The 21,354-nt window shown below is 46.0% G+C and overlaps 1 protein-coding gene across 5 annotated transcripts in view; it reads right to left on the bottom strand.

The window, feature by feature from the left end:
• The window catches only part of hth (Meis homeobox homothorax), a 502,527-nt gene that overhangs the window by 186,359 nt on the left and 294,814 nt on the right, over nt 1–21,354 (bottom strand). For all 5 annotated transcript variants that reach the window (XM_069126288.1, XM_069126289.1, XM_069126292.1 and 2 more), the window contains one exon: nt 12,668–12,816. In XM_069126288.1, the coding sequence (XP_068982389.1) occupies nt 12,668–12,816 (149 nt within the window). The remainder of the gene's footprint in view (nt 1–12,667; nt 12,817–21,354) is intronic.

The raw sequence follows: 21,354 nt of genomic DNA, 5'->3' as shown, positions 1-21,354 counted from the left end.
ATCGTTAATACGCAAAGTTTTTCATCCCAATGTTTCATTTGCTGAGACGATAGCAATACGAAAACTAAGAAATTACAAGTTAGACACGCAACGTTTTAATCCTCATACCAGACTATGTATATTCCAAACTTTGCCATATTTATGTAGCGTAAATTCGCAGCAATGAAATGTCTTCTAATCAACGAACCTCATCAACGAGTTACCGCTACCAGCTAGAATATCCCGCAGCTTAACGCAAAAACCTAGCGGCTTCTCTCTCGTTCTTCCCTCTTCTTCTCCAATCATTTCCAACCGCTACAAACATATCCGAACGTACGCGTAAAATATGCCGGCGGAAGGATCGAGCGGAGCGCGGAACGGCTCAGGCTCTGAGAAGTCGCCGCGTAAGAACGGCGAAAGAAATGAGAGAAGAAGAAAAAGGAAGAGGCGACGAACGATACCGCCTGAAGACCGTGAAATCCGGATCCACTGTAAGCCCCGTTCAGCCGGTAAAGCAACTCTCTTTTCTCTAACGTAGACTCTTCTCTCTCTCTCTCTTTCTCTCTCTCTCTCTCTCTCTCTCTCACTAACCCTCTTCTGGATGCCCAATCCAATAAAAGGAGGATACTCGCGCGAGAAACGCGAGGAGAAACGCGAGGAGAACCGCGTGGAGAATCGCCACGGCGATTCGTTCGCTTCGCTGGTTCGTTAACCGTCCAATCGCGATGACGGCGTACCGGCTGCAAAAGGTGCCGCAAAAATCGCGAGGTTGGCTTTGTTCGAGAGTCACCTCGTTCAGTTGGCACGCGTGGACGTGGCCAGAGAAAGAAACCTCTACCTGAGAGACCGCGAGAAACCAGGAACGCCTCGCTCTTTGCGAAGCCGTATCATCGAGTCGTATTTTTCGAACAGCGGGAATGGCGCGCCTCGTGTCAGCCATTGGAATGAGCACAGGTCAACGGACGTAGCAATTATTAATTAACATTTCGTTAATTGCGCGCGATAGAAATTCACGAGCCGAGCGCACGTTTGTTCGCTCTTCCGGCATAATACGCTGGCCGACTCGTCGCTATTCGCCCGTAAATAATTTATACCGGAGTTCCGGTGTTTTGTGTTACGCCTTTATTATTGATTGAAAACAACTCGATGATATTTTGTTAACGGCCCGGTAATTAATGTTCCGCACATAAACGTCGCGCCATTGTGTCAGAATGCCGGGAGCTACGGGCGAAAAGACTTGGTTAACCCGGGATGAAGGAGAAAAGAAAGGCAGAGAACCAAAAAAGGATTGAAACTGTTGATCGACCGTTCGCTGCAAATCATTCGTTGATGGAAAGAAGGAGATGCGCGAAAGAATGCGACTCTAGCGTCGCTCTCAAAGCGTCCAACGTGTTGTGAATAATATAATCGATAAGACAGCCCTACGCTTCGACTATATACAGTAGCGGTACAATCTAAACTGCTAGTCCTGATCGTGGATGAGCGAGAGCGGGCAAATGAACAAAAACCAAGAATAAGATAGATAGATCGGGAAGGTCGTAGACATAAATGCATCTTGGTACGCACAGGTACGCGTATCGATATTTGATCGGTACGAAAACATTCACACACACATGCGCGCGCACGCACGTACCCGTTCGACGTCACACGGACAGGGGAGCGTCTAATGCTAGTTAAGTACACAGGCTGCTTGGATGTCCGGCACTCTCCTTAATGGGTGCCGCCTGATATCCTGATCCGTGAAACGTTCTCTGGCACAAACACACCTAGACACGATGGATTCTAGAACAAGGCATGGATGAACTAGAATCGAGTTCATAGACTAACAGAAGTACTTCTCGCGGTCTATTCCGGATCTTCGTCGTGCAGGGCGAGCTGGACGGTTAAAAGAAATTTAAAGGTCCAGGGGGAATCGCGGATAAGACGCCTCTAATGGGATTGGTGTTCGCAGAAGGATCATTAAAGACGACCGGCGGGAGAGAGAAAATTCGAGGCGTTCGAAAGAGGAGCCACGTTTTATCCGTGGAGCTCGGCTCAACCTAGTTCACGGACAGCGTGGCTCTGGCTCATAAATCCGCCGGAGGCACCCATGGGACCAGCCGTGACTACGCTCTTTCGGAGTCGCGATAAGTGCGGTACGTTAAGCGGTTATTAAGCGAGTACTCTTAACAGTAATCGAGCTTCGGCTGGATGCTGATGAAACAGAGTACGCGTACACGCCCGGTTACTCCTCACGCGTACACGCGAGCTCTATTTTAAAGATAAAAGCGATCAGGGGCAAAAGACATTTTTCAGGATAAAACCGCGATGTTTTACATTTGACGTCGAAGTAATTGCTTTGATACGAGATTGAATCGAATGTAACGAGGGACGATGGACGACAAATCAGCGTGCAAGGTGTTCAGCGAAGGAGAGTCGCCACGTAAATTCCGCCGTCCCGGATCCTTTCGAAATCACCGTGACTAATCCTTGCCGCTGCGAGGACGTTTTGCATATGGATGACGGCGCGGACCTTACGTCCATTATTCGGCTTAAACCTTTAAAGTCCGAACCAGAGGAGAACGGCTGTGAAAGAAAGAGAGGGAAAGAGAGAGAAAGAGAGAGAGAGAGTGAGAGAAAGCGGCGAGACGGACAGAGTAGTCGGTTCTTCGGTTTGCTCGGCATGCATAATTGGATTAATTTAAACTGTAACGAAAGCACCGTCCTTGACAGATCCCGAACACGATTCTCACCTGGAAGTCTGTCCATCGTTGTACCCTCTCGGTATCGAGCGAAAAATCAGCGTTACCGAATGGTGTTACGTATACAATCGGACACGCGAGAAAATAATCGCAAAGAGGAGAGACGCTCGAATCTTCTTGGTAGCACGGCTCGACCAACCGAGTATAATAACTCATTTCGTCTGTCGTCGTTGTACTTTACCGTGGTATCTGATAACGGAGCTAGGAATCCCGTGTGTGTGTGTGTGGCGAAAAGTGCACAGAAGAGGAGGCGGCCCTCGAGCCTAGGTCTAACGAGCGTCACGAGCTGCAGATCTCGACGGCGAAGGTGATAGCCCCGGAAGTAGCGACGTGGAGCAGCGTCAAAGTTAAGCCTGGCCGGCCGGTCGGGACGGACGTGAGATTACGTCAAGCGACAAGTAGGACCAGAAAGGCTAATGAGTGGCCGAGCTAATACCCGGACTCTACTCGCCGCTTAGCGAGCGTAAGGACGAGAGACGCATACAATCACACCTACATACGTATACACACATAGATTCGATACGAACACGCATCCACGTTTGCGCTTACGACTTTCCCTTCTCCCCTTTGCCCGCACGCCGGCGATGGGATATACGCGAGCCAGCCCCGCAGGTTTAAACCTATGAATGCATATTCAAGATACGAATGTTTTAAATCCCGGCCGGATTACCCGTCGACGAGTAGTCCAGCGCGCAGCTGAAAGAGGCCAGGCGCCGCGTCGGCGGGGCAAAGGGCGCGCCTGCGACTATAAAGACGCGGCATTTTATTATTTTTCATATCGACAACGGGGGCGGGAGGGATCAGCAGCACCGGTGGCAGCACCAGGAGGAGGAGGAGGAGGAGTAGCGCAAGAGGACAAGAGACGAGGAGACGAACGGGCGAAGGTAGAAAGAGAATGGCAAAACCGGAGAGGACAACGAGAACAACGGGCACGATGGAGAGAACGCCGAGGGTGAGGAGGGTGAGGGATTAACGGCGATAAATTTCGCAAAAATAGGGGCTTACCCTGTCGTGGGGCGACAGTCTAATCCTGGGTCCGCGCGCGCCACCCCTTCACCTAGACGGGGGATGGTGGCTCTCGACACTGAACCCGGTGCACGCTCCCGGTGCACCGTTCCTGCACGCTAACTTCCAATACCGTCACAACGACGCTAACCGCGTACAGTTTTTGCAATTATCCAACCGGCTCTTAAGAATTCTCTTCCTTTTTTTAATCATCCACGTGGCCCGCTCCCGTCCTTCCACCATGGAGAGTTAATCTCTGGGAAACTGAGCTGCGCCAATTAATTTCGCACGGGGATCAGTAGTTTTCCTTTGAAATTGCACGATCGATTGTTACCAATCCTCTTTTCCTTTTTCTCCTTTTATGTTTTTTTTTACAGATACCAGAAACGTAGAATGGAGATAGAGCATGTTACTAGCAACAAATCAGAACTTTCTCGTTTTGCTCGTTGTCCGGTTTCGGTAAAACGCATCAAGCATACGAGAATAATCGTCTCGGTATCTCTCGCCATAGCGGCGGCGTGGGCGAGAGTGGAGGCCTTTCCAAAGAGGGAAAGAAGGAGATTCGGCATTCAACCGGGCGTCCAGGATGGACGCAACAATGGCTGCGCATCAACATAATTACAGTTCGCTTCGGTTGCCGGGACGGTCGCTCGACGAGGGCCAAGTATTATATTCAAATGCGAGCCAAGGCGGCGCCAGTGAGCACGAACCAAAAGCCAGAAGGGTTTGCCGTACCCCGGGGCCAACCAGCGGAGGTTGAAGGTTGTAGGTTGACCGTAGAGACACAGCGTGGATGGGGTATACCTTTCGCCAGACTAGGACAACCGAGAGGACACGGAAACGTCCCTTCGTGCGGACTACCCCACGGACAGAGGAAATTACATCGTCTTGCTTGAACCCTCTAACTCGTCCAAACGATATATTTTCACACTTTGAGAAAGAGAATTTAGGGACATAAACGCACAGTGCGAAAGAGTTTATGATTTATTAGATTCCCTTGAAGTGTTTCATTGTGTTTGTAAAAATGGTCTGCAACAATTATGCGTATTTTTTAAACAGAACAAAGTTTGACGAATCCATTGACGTGTCCTAACTAACATACAGTGGTCACAAAAAGAATTTGAACATACTTGAATTTTCATTGAAGCTTTTTTCGAATTCGACGCTTTATTTTCATAGTATTAAATTGCAGTTAAGTGAAGTTATTGCTAAATGGCATGAAATTTAATATACTTGCTCCTGGTGTGCAAATACTTCTTTATACATATCAATGAAACAATTGAAAATCTCGATACAATAAAATTAAATCAATCTGAGAACGTGATTGGGTCATATAAATCTCAAACAAATAAAAGAAACGATTAAAGATACAATTAACTGCGAACTCCATTTAAAATGATCCATGACATACAGCATCCGAATCGTGTATCGCTTTCCCCGAGAAAATCCCTAACGTAGGCAGATCGTAAAACGGAGAAACACGTTGGAATAAAGAAAGCCCGCTCAGAGGGGTAAACGAGCGTCGGTATCGGCGCAGGAAGAGGAGAAAGCGAGAAGAAGCATCGACATCCCAGCCAGGGAAAAGAAAGCGAAACGAGTCGCGAGGATTTGTTCGAGCGGAAAACTGCCGCCCGATGTATGCAAACGTCTCCTCCACGTCCTTTCGAGCCGATAGGGTGACAACGGGTGCGTCGAAGAAGCTTGTAACTTCGCAGCGGAACAATTGTCCAACCACCAAAGGAAACTATGCAAGGATCACAGCTAACGAACTCATCAAACATAATCGTCGGACGCCATTGAAGAGAGAAGATGAGGAGGGCTCGTAGACCTTGACCCAGCAATTGGCAAGGACGAGTAACCCGGTAGCGGTAGCGAGTCCGTTAAATGGCTGGTCCAGGGGTGGCAAGGGGACAATAGATATCAGCCGGTGTACGCGGACACCACGCCGGGACCGAGATAGTAGATCTAAGTGGGCCATGGTGCGCTACGGTTATGGCGGCATAAAACGCTCGGGTAGTAGTAGTTGCGGCGACGAAGAGGGCGGCACGGGGGCAGAAGCCAACCAGTCAGCCAGCTGGCGGATCGTGGCAGTCGACTCGAGTGTCGTCGAGAGTCCCTTTATGGCCGAAAAAACGGCCGCTATGATTGTCTATGCAAATTGTTTAAAATATCCGGACTAAGACCGTTCCACCGTCTTTTGGGAGGGCGTCGTTCCGTGAAATCCGCTGCGCGGGACTCGTCGACAACTGCCGACGGGGGTCTGTCTCGACAGACAGCGAGAGAAATCCTGCGAACGACCATCGTAGGATATTTTAGTCAATCTGAGTAATTTGCCTTGTAATTCGTCATGCTCGGTTACGAACGATTTTTAGGTAATTTGAAAATAGACCAATTCGGCCTGTTATTTGTGGCATGATGAACGGTGAAATAGTATATCGTGTATTTACATTGACTGATCGACGGCCATTGTTTTCTACTTATTGCGAGAATGCAATTAAGTTCATCCAACGGAAAGTTTATTCAATTAACGTCAATATTCTCGGTTGTATAACGTGTATTACTTTATTTTTATGTGTTTATAATCCTATAATAGAGTACTCATTTTTTATATTGTTTCTTACTGCATCTAAACGATATTTTTTCATTCTCTTGTTATTATATTGTAGCGACACACGAGTCAACGGAAGATTCAAATCCGTGTGACTCATATTGTTGTGCCTTTTAATGTCAACGTTGTTTTGACTTGCTAGGTTCAAAAGTAAACCAACTCCGCACAAAACATAATCGCCGTTATTTGTAATCGTCAACCGGAGCTACATTTGAACTTTTTGTAAGCCCACCGATCGATATAAATAAAAATTCATGCTCTCTAAGAATCAGAAAAGCGAATCCTGCAGTATATTATAGTATAGTATACAGTATAGCAGTATAGCGAGTCCTACAGTAGCATTGAGCAAGCGAAGATTACGACCGACTATCTCTGCACTTATATTTAAAGTGATTGTTCGGAATTTTAGTTGACCGTCCGTTTATGGCACGGACAGGCTCATTTCCCTCATTAGGAATTTCCGAATTACCGGTCCTCCCAGGGCTGTAATTCGGAATTTGAGTGGCCGTCCGTTTATCATACGGACAGGCCCATTCCTCTCGTTAGGAAATTCCGAATTACATGTCCTCCCAGGGCGGTAAACGTAATGACTCGAGGCCAGGAAAAACCCCAGGAAAGGACCAGCCGGAAGGGCACGTTGGAGAGAAGAAATCCGACGGCGAGAGGAGAGAATCAGGAACAGGGGAGTTGAGTTCATCTCCAACCATCGGACAGTACAGACTCAGGACGACAGTAGTCCTCACTTAGTTCGGTTAAGTGCTACAACTAGTGCAAATAAAGTGCCGTCTAAATCTAACACTCGAGTTATTTCATCTCCTCCACCTTAAACGTTAAGTCATTCGAGGTACGCGATATCGACCGATCGGTTTGACCTGACCGGTTGCTCTTTAGTCGATAATACGCAACAGTGATTTTAATATACACTGACTATTAAAATTTTATCACTCGTCTCTTAATAAACCACCTTAATATCAGATAATAGCGAAATCTCATAACGTACAACAAATTTCATAACTCCGTGCAAAGTTCAAGACTGAATTTTACGATGTTGAAGCTTAAATAATTCGGATAACTCTATCTTGCTGTATTCTCTCGATTTCGACGAATGATCTCAAGAAAGGTTTTACTCTCCTGGAAGGTGGCTCTCGTGAAATGATGACGTACAACAGCTAGTAGATTTAGAAAGAGACGATTAAAAGGCTTGCCCGTAGTCGTGACGGGGAAACATGATCTCGGTCGGAAATAACGGATTAGCAATTCTATTGGTCAGAGAAAAAGGACCGGATTATGGCGTTTTACACGGAGAGAGTAACGTCGAACGTGGAAGAATGCCGCCACGCGTCAGATCGATCTGCCCGTTTTTGTTCGCAGCTTCACGCTGAGTCCTGATCCGATCGGCGCGCGCGATACGGATGAATTAAAGATCGCGGCAAGATATATTGGTATGGCAGCGCGCAATACGCTAAATGAAACGCGGTTCATTATCGATCTTGATGAAACTGCGCTTGCATCTCTCAACCTGCGGTCGCTGGTGTGCACGCGTGCGTGTGCGCCTGTACGTATGCATGTGCATGTGCAGATAATGGCATTGCCGGTTTGTGGTTTGTACCATAGCAGCATTACCTGCCTTAGATGGCTTATTGATTGCCACCACTATGCTCCGTTCTCGCGTTACAACACGAAACACAGAATAAGAATAGTCGTACGCTTCCCGGTTACTCTATCTCTTTACGCCTTAAACGTTCTTTCGGTAGAGTTCACCTTTCCCTTAATTTCGACGAGACGAAAGACGAGTAGAATTATATCGATTAATGACCGGAGACTAAACGAAGATCTTTGCTACAGGTCGGAGTTAAACATTCATAGATCTCGCCGAGGAAGGATCTGATACGAAACTAGCTTGCTCGCCGTGAAATTTATTTGACCGAAGGTAAAAGAGATTCCTGGGAGCCACTCGATACGTGAAACGGCGCAACGCGCGGAACTGGCAAATGTAATTTCGCGAAATGTTTCCATTGATATAAGAAGACTCCGGTACGATGTCTAGGGATAAGGACGACGCCGAAGCAGGAAGAAAGATCGAGGAACAGGCGGGCAAAAGGCGGAGATAGAAAATGGAAGAACGAGAGGAGCCAGGGGTTGGGAACGGAAGGCGCGGCGCGGTGAAGTCGCAGGAAACTGCAAGCTAGACGGGATATATCTTCCGAGTAAATTAAAATGGATTATATATGTCGACTCCATCTTCAATCTTTCTTCTTTTCCTGCCCCGCGTACTTCCGCATTATCGCTCGAGCGCCACGCGCAATTGTTACTGGCTCGAGCGAAACTTTCCTAATGAATTTCTATTCTTTCGTTGAAATCTTCCTTCGTTGTCTTAGATTTGCTGGTAAATTCAGATACGATATGTCAACTGCAGTTCGATACCAGTTGGCGAATCGCGGATTATATCGCCAGTTTCGTCGGGAAGAATAATATCCTACATAGAACAGATTGCTACATACATGTACGACGACACAGAATCCTAAAAGGAGGGCAATCCTAGAGAAGACTCTCTCGTAGTTCCAAACATCGTTGCCGAAGCAACGTGTGCGAAGGAAGGAACGAACAGAGAGAAGTGGTAGTAGGTCGGTGGCCACAATTCTGGAAAGCCCAAGTTGGCTGGCATGGAAGGTCGGGACACGGAGTCGACCATGATGTATGCTCCTCTTCCGTCTAATTAAACTTGGGGAGGGTCGCAGAGTTGGTTGGTTGGTCGGTTGGTTGGTACGCTGGCTGGTCGGACAGACGTACGGACGGCCGGTGAGGGGCGGCCGTCGGGATGGCTTTCAAAATGACAGCCAAGGAGCAAGAGAGAAGGAGCGAAAGCGGCTGAGACCCGGTGAGAACTGGCGAACAAGAGACCCACCGGAGAAAGACGTCGCTTCTCCCAACCTCTCGTCGGTACAACCGGAACGATTTCGTACACTGACGGCGTTACGACGTTCTCGCTGTTTGAACATCCTTGTATCGAATTAACGTCGACCCTTTCTATTCGCGAGCACGTCTAAATTATTCATGTTCTAAGCGACTTCCAGACGACAAATAAATCACCGATCTGGCGTCGTGTCCCGAACGCTATTTACAAGTTCCTGGTTTAAACGATTCTTTCCCGGCGCGACTTTCACCCCGTTGACCGTGACTTTCCCGTTCAGTTTTCGCGTTTTACACGACGCACGTCGCGAAACTTCTCGACCAGAGTCAACATTCCCACTTGCTGTGTTACGATATTTAGTGACACAAAGAAGAAGAAGCTAGACCGTAGAATATCAGATTGCATCTAACGCAAGCCAACTAAGCGTAGCCACTCCGCCTCCATCAAATTAATTTAATGTATACTTGGTCGTACAAGACTCGGCTGACAACTCTTCGCGTCTACCAATCGTGCAGCTTTCCATGCAACAAATTCGTCTCCTTTGATCTAACATCGGCCAAAACACAGATTAGTTTTTCCCTTTTCATCGTCTACGACCGCGACAAGCGCTTTTATCCAAACTGACCGCCACGTTCCTTATTCAATCGTAGTCATCTATATATGGCTGCATGTAAACTATGTCTATGTACTATCTGATGCCGCTTTCCCGCTCCTGTTGCTCTCTCTCTCTCTCTCTCTTTCTCTTTCTCTTTTTTTCTTTCTTTCGCTCTGCGTCAATGCGGAACGCGAGATTGGCGTTGGCTTTCTCGAACGGGAACAGGTTATTGGCGAGCTCCGACGAATTCCTTGGCGCGGGTCCCCATGATTCCGAAATGTTTCGCCGACGGGGTGAAACGACGTGGCCGGTGGCCTGCTACGATCTGGAATCCTCGATGAAAACGACGCGACGCCCGACCACGACTACGACAAGACACGATGGAACGAACGACAACGTCGCGTTCGCTTTCACGGTGATAAATTTACCGAAGCGAACAGCTTGGTATTCAAGTTCGACCGTTACTCGATTTATTTGCACTTTAACGTGACACAATAAGCAACCAGAGAGACACTGCCTGCCGATGAAAGTAGATATCGAATATGTAGAATATATAGGTATAATGACATTAAGGTACATCGAAGAAAAAGTAGAGAAGCAGAATGGTGAAAATTCGTGCGAAAGCAGCTTGTACCGTGATTGAGCCACACTCGTTTCAGACATCTGTTCCGCAATAATTACCGACGAAACGGTCCCGCGGGGTGAACAAGGAGAATGTTAGCCCTTGTTGCGGTCGTAAGTCATCGCGGGAGAAAGATTAGGACGCTAAATCAAGGCTGTTGAGGCCGTAATTCGTTTGCTGGAAAAAGGGAACGTCGGAAGGAGCTCTTTAAGAGACTGCCACTCGAGTGAATACACACTTGGCTCGAGTCAGTTACTCTTTTAAGCCGTAATATGTATCCAGTGCGCCGAATGAATTCTGGTTCATGATATAGTTGCTTAATCGCTCGTAATAGAGCCGAGACGAATGCCTGACCAAGACGACCGCTACGAAAAACGGCTGTAATTTCTGGCAGTGGATATCGCGTAATAGTACAGCCATGGAGTATCAGACTTGCAACGAATTCTGCGAGTATATCCCTCATGAAAATTATTTTTATCTTCTAATCGTACTTATCGATACTTTGGTCACGCGGTTACATTGCTGAAAAAACAGGATCCTTCTAATCAATTAAACTCCACTTCTATCGTCGAAAATTGTTTGTAAATAGTTTTCTTTTACATCGATTGTGCGAACAAAATGTACATGGTGCTCTTCTCGACAAATCAGTGTCATGAACTACACAGCAGATCACACACTTTCGTTTTTATTTTACGTACGATTGGTCGTTTCTGATCTAACACAGGAATAATATCGGCGTCTTTATATAAACCATAGATTCTATATACTAAGAAGGCATTATCACCTTGTCACCGTTGCTTCTAAATTAAGTAGCGAAAGTGTTATCCTGTAACATTCTGTCCACATTACCTCGATATACCGCGAATCTAATCTCCCGAGTAAATAATAATTTCCAACAAGTTCGTTGTTTGCTACTCGTGATAGCACGTATTACCACTGAATGCTATTCACGATCCACAATATTTGCGAACTATTCGCCAACTCTAGCGCGAAAGCAGCTAAATAACATTTCGTAAAATCGCCAGCTAAAGCACCCTAAAACGACCGAGTACTTGAAGAGCATCAACACAGAGACACATTCTGGAGTAACATTAAAATCCTTTCAAGCACCGCCGCGTTAACCTGCTGCAAGCTCTGGAGAACGCGATTAACCGAATAAGAGGAAGGCCGCGGTCGCGGTATCAGGGGACGAAGCTCGTCTTTTCACGACGCGCGATATCGTCATCGCGCAAACAGCGTATATGCATTAAACCATGAACCTACTATCCCCGACGTCATATCCAATACACGTTGTTAGGGGGTTGGTGAAGCCGGCGCTAGAGAAGCGTAGAGAAAGCGGGGTATCGGGGGACGCGGACGGCGTGCTGGTTGCGGGGTGGTTTCGAGGGTAGCTGCCAACCCTCCCCCCGGTGCGGTAATGGCATTAACCGAGCTGCAATATGATTACCGCTCTCGCAAGGTAACCTGATCACACCCGAAATCTATGGGGTGTCCGTAGTATGAGGGACAATGTACCGTGCTCCGAATTGCCGCGCGCAACGTTACGCAACCGCGGCCACCGGCAACCAGCGCGCAACATTCTCTCTCTCTCTCTCTCTCTCTCTTCTCCCTTCCCGGTCCCTTTAATCGCGTTGCGCTTTTTGCGGCTCAGATTACCCGTGAATCATTAGATGGCCGAGGACCCGCTGGGTTACGAGCAGAGAAGGCACCGCGGCCACCGCTCCTTATCTTGGCATTAGGAGATTAGTACGTCCCTCTGCTCTCGAACGCGTTTTTCCGTCTTCGCCTTTGCTTTTTCTTTTTCTCATCGTTCCCCGAGCTTAACTCCAGCGCCGGGTAAAAGCAATTTAGGAAATGTTTCTTTTTGCCGCGACGTTTCGTTGCGTCGTTTATCTTCGCTTCTCGGTTTTAAGCGCCGCTTGATAAGTGAATAATCGTTTGGAAACGATATTTAAACGGATAGGTTTTCACTTGCTTTACTACCGTTATTGCAAGGGAGAAACTTAGGTAGGTTTCTTCCATGTAGATCACGTTTGTGTACGGTTTGCAATAAGAAGATATACGAGTGAGAGTCAGAGCGATCATTGACGAAGACGACGAACGACGTCGTTTGTCGTTGCCTGGCGATGCGTGTGAAAGACTCACGGACAGAGAAACGTCATGGAGACGTGCGATGCACGATGAAAGATATATGCAAAATACTTACCGTGAGGTGTTGAAACAGCCACGCCCTGAGGATATTGGTCGCGACTTTGGGGAAGATGCCCCTCTTCTTCTGGTTCTTCTTACCCGATGAATCGTCGTCTTCCTCACCGGTGCCCTCGCCGCTGCCGATACTCGCGTTACTCGCGTCACCTGTAACCAAACGAAATTCGATCACATTAATCTTCTATTAAAAATCACTGAAAAAACTACATTTGAAACGATTAAAAATAACAATTGATTAACGTACGATAACGTGTCATTTAAATATTGATAGATAGCATAAAGAATCAAATCTGTTCCTAGAAATAGAAGAGCTTTCGATCGTATCATGAACTTGGTCTAAGAACAAGCTCTAACAACAATAAAACTTAACATAGATATAAAAAATTACAACGATCACTTCGTACGTCACCCTTTTTAGAACCGAAATATATTTCGAATGTATTATTAAGGGCGAGATTTTAAAGTACTTTAAACCACGTCCCGATTTTCGGCGCAAAGTAGACTGAGCGCGATAACTGCCTCACCCCTATGACCGGTTCCCATGCATACAAACACCATTAAGCCACCCGCAATCACCCTGTCCCTCTTTCTCCGGCTGACCCCCCTAAACGTTCTAGCCCCGATTCCGATGCCGTGCCTCTGCCCCCCATCCCTCGCTTTCATCCCCTGGGCGCATTAATTCCCCGTCATTTATCAATCTTAGCTTTTTAATTGCACGGTCACCGGGGACTCGAGCAGCGAGACGGTAATGAGAGATATTAAGACGGCTTACGGTCACGCTTTGCCGAAGCAAATATCATTTTTATAAATTATCGGGCCGGAGCCATTTCCAGGTATCCTCCCCGTTCATTTCTATCCCCTTTTTCCGTCAGATCCATTCCTCGCATTAATTAAGAGCCAAGCTGATGAACTCGTCCGGCGCTGCCGGCTGGGTGAAAATTGATGCTTTCGAGAAAGCCACTCAATGCTATTTTTCGCGAAGTCAGCATATTATACAATCAGAACTTGCCTAAGTATCACAAAACAACTCGGATCGTTTTTGTTCAGTTACACATAACGCCAAGGCTATAGCGACGAATCAAACATTCGAAGATTACAATGCATATGCTCAAAAAAATCTGTATACCGACACGTTCGATTACATTGACGCCATTGAATTCGTCAGAATGTCGGTATCGTCCGAATACGCATCCACCGTAATCATAGCCTTAAACGTTTACTTCTGGAACTAGTAAGTAGAATAGGAACATCCTGGTCAGATACTTGGTCCCATATTCGAAACTAAATCACTCGCTTTCTAAACGAATTCTTCGTTAGAAATTGCACTAAATTCAAGTCGATTATGTACTGGACTATTGCTCGATAGGTGGTACATAAAAATAGTAACGAACGATTGAATCGGAGCAGGAGTAAACGCGATCATCAAAATTCAGCTGGCGTACCGGTCGATCGATCTCGTTTGAAACGGCCGGAAGTTCGAGGTTTCCTTTATTCTTATTCCTTTCTCTCTCTCTCTCTCTCTCTCTCTCTCTCTCTCTCTCTCTCTTTCCCTGTGGATTGGCGCGGAAGGAGAACGGCAGGCTACTTACGCCGACGGATTATAAATGACCGAGCCTTATCGTGCCGCCCAAGGCTCCGGTTCCCAAGGTTCTATCGTAACAGAGAGATCAGGGTGAGCCTCGGTGCTCCCGGGGGTTTCACGATGACAGGTCGCCCGGGGGCGCCAACCCAATATCGCCACCAACGCCACCACCCCTCGTGAGCCGAGGAACGGTCTCGTGACCGAGATTAACTTTGAATTCGTCCGGCGAAAAGGGTGGCCGGCAGCAGGACGAAAAATTTGTCCGTCGTAGGAACGGACGGAGCGAAACGGCGGGAGATCGATGGAAATTGGAGCCGTGCACGACGTATCTTCGCGTTCGCCATTCTCTCCGGCAACGATCAAGGGCTGGAGAAAACCGAAGGGAAAAGCGATCGACTTCGATCAGCCTCCGAGGACCACCTGCCATTCGATTTCACCGACGAGATTTCGGATCTGACGGCGTATTTCACCGTACGGAATAATCGACAAGAGGAATGCACGAATATTTAATTAAGAATGGCGAATTCTTTTTGAACGTGTGGCTTTCGAACTACAATCGCCATGGCTAGATCGATAATAGTAACAGTAATTCGACAGTAATTCGATACATTTCCTGAGAAGACAATTTATATTATATCCTTTGAGATCGGATAATTGTTTGTCAGGATACGATTTCTATAATCGTTTCTACGTACTACTCAGAAATTAATGTCCATGTGATTTCCCCATTAATAAAGTGACAAATTTTAGGCTGTAAGAAAATTGTATAATAGAACTTAATTAGCTGGACTCCGTTTATATTTACTTATCAAACGAAATTTTAGTTATTGCTCGAATAATTGCGCTACCAGAACTTCTATTACACAGATGTGAAGAGAGGGAACATAGAGAGGGAAATTGATGAACCCCTATTACATGAATCCCAGTTATATAAATTGTTTGTCTCCCGACAAGTTCCAGTAAGCGTATTTCTACCGCATTTATATTTTTCTGCCCCCATAACGTGACCAGACATGTCTACAATAGGTAAATAACTCTCTCTTCTCTTCAATATATCAAAGATTCACGGAGAAATCTGGTGAATCTACATCTCGGACTAGCCACGATTTATCCTAGAATCGCAAATTGCTTCTAATGTATCTAACTAAATGTAGAAATCAGTGCGATGGAACGTGCAGATAGAACGGGTATAGACCGCGGTGCAGGAAGACTAGGCTCATGCAATCGCGCAATAACGGCTAAGAAATCACGTCATCACAGCGAGCCATCACGGTTGGATTCACAAGGAGCCAGGAGTCTTGGCGTCGATCCGTTTCCCTCTCTGGAGTAGGACGCTTGTTTTCGTCCGGGGAACAAGAGAGAGCCGTTCGTGGTGGTCCTTGTGTTCACAACACAAAAACGACGTTAGGTCCTTTCTCGATTCCTCGTCGACCAACGTTGTTCCACGGGCTGTAATGGCGAGCCCGTACTGGAGAATAGGGCGGTCTAAAGGCGCGCGGAACGGCTAGCAACCGGCTAACGGAATAACGGAATGGCCAGCGGACCGTCCCTCTGATTGCAGTTAATTTACTCGGTGAATCGAGTTAATGTAGCGTGCCGATCGTACGCTGCCGTTACTGTGCCCTGACGTATCGGTCGAAGAAGCCGTGCTCTCCGGCTCCTGCTCGTCAGGAATTTCTCATTTCCGCGAGAGAGAAACTAATCCCACCGAAAAACGAACCTTCCCATCCTGAGCGGCTACAAGAAACGGAAGACGGACGTCGCGAACTAGACACCCACGCTAAAGAGATACGTTTTCCAAGGAGACGTGGAATGCTCCGATTGTTTTCAGACAGGAAGGAAAAAGGTAGAATAATGGAATTACTCGAACTAAGGTTGCGTTTGATCAGAGTTATGTGAAAGAAATACCGTGTCCTATTCATCGACAATAATGTGGAGAACGTGTTAAAGGAACGCACTTTTCAGCACGTGGAATATTTTGAACGTTTCCAGAAACGAAGATAAAGAAATAATGTAAGAAGGTTACGTTTGATTAAAATCCTGTATCGTAAATGCCGACTAATATTCACCGTCGATGATTAAAGCGAGTTGCTTCTTGTTTATATGTATCGTTTTATCTAAAGCATTAAGGTAACTAGAAGTGCTAGGCTAAAGGATACGCATCTAGCGCACGATGCATCTAATTTCTCACCATTCTAGAGCAATTAAGACCCGGCAATTAAGAATCCTGGCAAGGAGAATCCGGTTCTGTATAGTTCGCGCATGTCGTTTCGCAATTTTACATCCGCAGTTTTGCAGATGAACTTCAGCACGCGTGAACCAAGGTTCGAACTGCGATACGTATCATCATCAGTGAAGAAAGTACCATGAGATCATAACATGCATCGATTAGGCTTCGATATTTAGATGTTTAAATGTCGCAGTAGTGGAATCGACAGAAACCTAAATACATGCATAAAGATTAACATCTTAAAAAGTAAGTCTTTATGGAGTATAATTTAGTCCGAATTAAATCTGTATAGAAAATTGCGCATACCGCATTAGCTGAAACTGCATGAATCAGAAAGCTACTCGATACTTAGCCACACGACCTCGCTACGCTACTACTTAATAACGTTCTCGTTTATAATCCAGTCACGGCGCTATTCACGCGTGACCAACTACCCACGTCCTGTCAATCATCGAAACCACATTTGTCTACCTTCCGATCCTATTCAATGACCAACCGCTACCCCAATTTAATTCTCGATCGCCTTAAAATACCTCAAACACATTGCGAAACATTGCGCGAAGCAGAAACAAGTGTCTCCTCGGTGTAACCAGGCAACAGTCATAGGAAATTAAACGCGTGCAAGCATCGGGATGAAATTTAACGCGGCGATAAATTCCAGGGCGGAAAGTCGCGAAAATTGTGGATGGCATGCGCTGGTGCACGCGTGCACGCGCGCGTACCCTCTACGACGCGTTTACGAGCGACACACAGCGGCCAACGCCATGGTGGGAGCTATATCGTCCTCGTGTTGATTTACCGCGGCGCACCGCGCATTTTTACTGCCACGTTATAGAGATTTAAGTGTAGCCAATTATACGTTTACGCCGTTCCTGTTCCCCCTTGTGCCGGGAACATCAGACGACGAAGAGGATCGTCACGTTCTGGGACCAACGTGGATGCAAGAGAGAACACCGATTCCCTTCTTTCTCCTTCTTAGCTTCTTTCTTTCGAAAGCTTTCGCGAGCTATATTTAGTCGATGGGTCAAGAATAAGCGAAGTCTCACGTCGGCCTGACTATACGCTATTTCGGGGGACACGGTGAAAACACGCGGTCTCTACGCCGAACTGGTTGCCATCGGGGAAACAATCTTTTCTGCTTTGGTATTCGTACCGATGATAAGAGCGCTACGACATATTTTATGAGTATATTAAGTTGCTACAAAAGGTGTTGGCACCCTGACCTTCCAATGAAGCGTATTTTTTTCAGGTTTCATTTTCGTATCAAATTTTGGTAGACGTATAAGAGCCCTATTAAATGATACGAAATGCAATATTCTTGGATCTAAATAATTAGTATGTAAATTCTATACTAGATTGAGTGGTATATGGCAATACCTTCCATGGGTATTATGCATATGTTCTATACACTGTATGTGTGCTATACGAAACATTTCATTATGCTGTGTTATAGAAGCAAATATTCGACACCCAGCCACCTTGTACTTCATATCGCGTATCACGACACACGTATCTTTATATGAAATAGGATTAACGGTATCAGAAGGAAAGTCGCGTCATATTTTATATCTAAGGCCCGCGAAACAATCGAAGAATGGTTAATTATACGCGGCGATTCGTCTCGCAGTGATAAATACGTTATTCTCTTGAACTGAATAGAGGATAGGATGATCAGGATGATCACGAGTGGAATTCATGGGCCTGCAGCGTGTTCGCTTGACCGAGCATCGTGCACGGTGATTCGCCTTTGGAAATAATAAGCCACGATGATTGTAATAATCGTGATCGAAAACCAATGAGGCGGACGTATGTACGTGATCATTAACAAAGTTGCGTGCACGAAGAAGATAACAAGGGAGCAACGGGCTTAAACGCTACGATAACACAATAATTCCGATAGAAGGAAGTAGCAATTACTGTCACGCGTCGTCATTTTTATCGACGATCGAAAGGGAATCTCATGGTGTTCTGGAAGATGACAGAAACGAGATAAAGAAGCTCAACACCATCGAATACGTCTTCGTCGGAACCGAGAGCCCTACCTCTATTTAGGGTGGCCGTGCGGACTGTCGAAATAAACCGCGCATATGGCCACCGAAAATAAACTCCTTATTCCCATTCCGTCGAACGAACCCTGTTCACTTCAACTCCTCTTCCCTTACTTTACTATCTCTCGTAGTTGTTCGTTCCAGTCTTCGTCCCAGTCTTCGTTCCAGCCAAGCGGATCTGCTTCGAACTCTTTGCAAGTACCAAGCGTAAAGGCGCCACAACCTTCTGTCTACCAGCGTAGGTAGAGAAACTCATCGGATACCGAGGTATTTATTTGCTGATACGCTAGCTGATACGGCACGCGTAAAATCACGAAACTCTGGAAAATGTGTCCAAGCAAAAAGCAAGAAGAAACGAAATAAAAAGTATCGTCCTACACGCTCCCATGACTATCACGTTTCGTAGAAAAATGGCGGAAGTCTCCCACGCGATTGAGATGCTTAAGTTATCGAATCTTGGATTGCTCCTTAACTAATTTGACGGAAAAGGAAAGATAACGGAACGAAGAAATCATTTCGAAAGATGTTCGACTTAGCAGTGTATGGTAAAATTACAAACGAAAAAAAGTGGTTTAATGGAAAACGCAAGTTTGTGCATTATTTGAAAGTAAATTGCGAACAGTATCGCTAAAGTTTGACGAAATATTGGCCCGTTAAAGCCGCGATTTATTTATCGATATTAGAGGATGTGAAATATGAAAGGAGTTAAATCAAGCCCAGCGATACATATATGTGTATATAGATACGTATATATACATTTCATTTTTCAAAACACATCGTGAACGTCACGCAAAAATAAACGATAAAGAGCGAATGCCGTTAAGTGGAAAATTTAATATCCCATGTTTCTCTATGATGTAATATTTGCAATAAACGTTCGTTGTATTTTCACGCAGTTTTCCACGCACGCATCGAACGTATGAAATAAAGTCGTACCGGTGTATATTTTAGATTCGAACGCTATAAAAATGTGCTTTACTAAAATGTCCGCTCTTATTTTCCTATTTTTTTTTTTTTTTTTTTTTTCAATCTCACGCAACGAACACTTTTTTCTATCAATAACCATTTCGCTTCTAATTCGATTATCCAAACCAGCACGGCCACTATCCATTAGAGGCGCCATAAACGTCAACGAAAGTTCCAACAATCGCGCCGATATTTCCTCCATATCCGTTTAACAGAAAAAAGAGGGGAAAAAAGGAAGGGAAAGCTGGAAAAGATCGAACGGCTGTAAGATAAAGTTCGATACGCCATCTCGACCGGGGGGAGGAAAGGATTTTTCGCGTGGTTGAAAATCACGAAAGGGGTCAATGCACCAAAACACGCTTATTCTCGTTCGTTCAGAACGGCCTCGACCAGTTATACTAGCACGACCAAAGCGAGAGAAGGAGAGTGCAGGTTCTCTGTTCACCGATTCCGAAACTATTTTCGGCGATGAAATGCAGCTCGACGGATCGTAGCCCACCTCCCGCATCCCTCTCTACTTTCCACTGGTGGTTGACTCCCACCCCCATTTTTTTTCCACCATGGCCAGCGGAGGTGGATTTCTCGTGTCGCCCTTGCGCTAAGATCACCACGGTCGATTTCCCGTGGCGCGCTTGTATCACGACTGACACGGACAGGCCGCTTAATCCGAGAATCTGCTTAACCAAAAGATTAATTGGCGATTGTGAGAGAGATGAGGCGCGATGAGGAGTTTGCCCTGTCGCGGTGACGGCGTCCCGCGGCAACGAAATCGGCCCGCGTCGGCGTCGCGCGGCGGCAGCCAACGGCGAGCACGCTTTGTAGGAGTTTGTCTTACAAATGAGCCGAGCGACGGGGATAATTTAGTACGCAGCGGCCGCGCGCGTTAACCTTTCGCTGCGCGACACTTGGACGCGCTCGTTACGCTTTGCTTACCACGCGGCTGGCTATGCCTTATTCGGTGCGAACGATCGCGAGCAGATCTCACGGTTCGATTATATGCGAAGAAAGAAAGTGGTACGCGACGACACGTCGCGTCTTGGAGAAAACGTTCGGTAGGATTCTGGTTTATTCTTTGTATAGAGAGAGAATCGTTGGAGACTTTAAAGAAATTCAAGTTGGAAAAGTTATTCCAAGAGTTGGACACGTTCATGGCTGATTGCATTTTCTGAGTGCTTTTGTAGAAAATTTACCTCTCTACCGTAGAACTTTAAGGAAATCATTCGAAAAGCTATTTTTCATAGCCACATGATTATAAAAGATAATAATAATGAAATGTGGAAGATTTAAAATCTTCGTGTTCTTTATATCTTAGGTGAAGGTATATTGCACAGTCTGTTACGAAATAGCGACCAAATATTTGAAATGAAATGAGGAAAAGCAGACATGTTTTGTAATTATTCGTAGGATATTTTAATTGAGAAAAGTGCTATACGTTAATCGTACTAAGATATATTATTGCTCGTGTAATGAAACTTTTGTCTACTATGAACCATTGATGACTCGCAGTAGAGAAAATAGTTTTCGATTGCGTAACGTACAAAAATGTAGCAGTCAATTCGTCGAAAAGGAGAGACTCTACTTTTGTAAAATTCCTGCAACCACGGTGACGTAAGACACGTCGTCGAAAACCGAACGTAGAGACGAAAATACCGACCTATCGTCATCACGGGGCGAGGAACACGAGTCGAAGGGAAGAAAAAACCAGCGATGACACCGAATTTATCCGAATTAATGTCTCGGAGTAATATCTGGAACTCTCTCATTTCGAGCGAAGCTGCATCTTCTTTTGTTCGTTTTGGATTTCCGAAAGCGACTACAGGAACGTGGGGGAGATGTTGAATCGAACGAGTGATTTCGAG

Source organism: Bombus flavifrons, chromosome 13 (genome assembly GCF_040668555.2).
Source record: "Bombus flavifrons isolate JBK064 chromosome 13, iyBomFlav1_principal, whole genome shotgun sequence".
NCBI classification, from domain to species: Eukaryota; Metazoa; Arthropoda; class Insecta; order Hymenoptera; family Apidae; genus Bombus; species Bombus flavifrons.
Note: the sequence above shows the minus strand (reverse complement) of the source record. Positions and strands in the feature narration are given on the sequence as shown.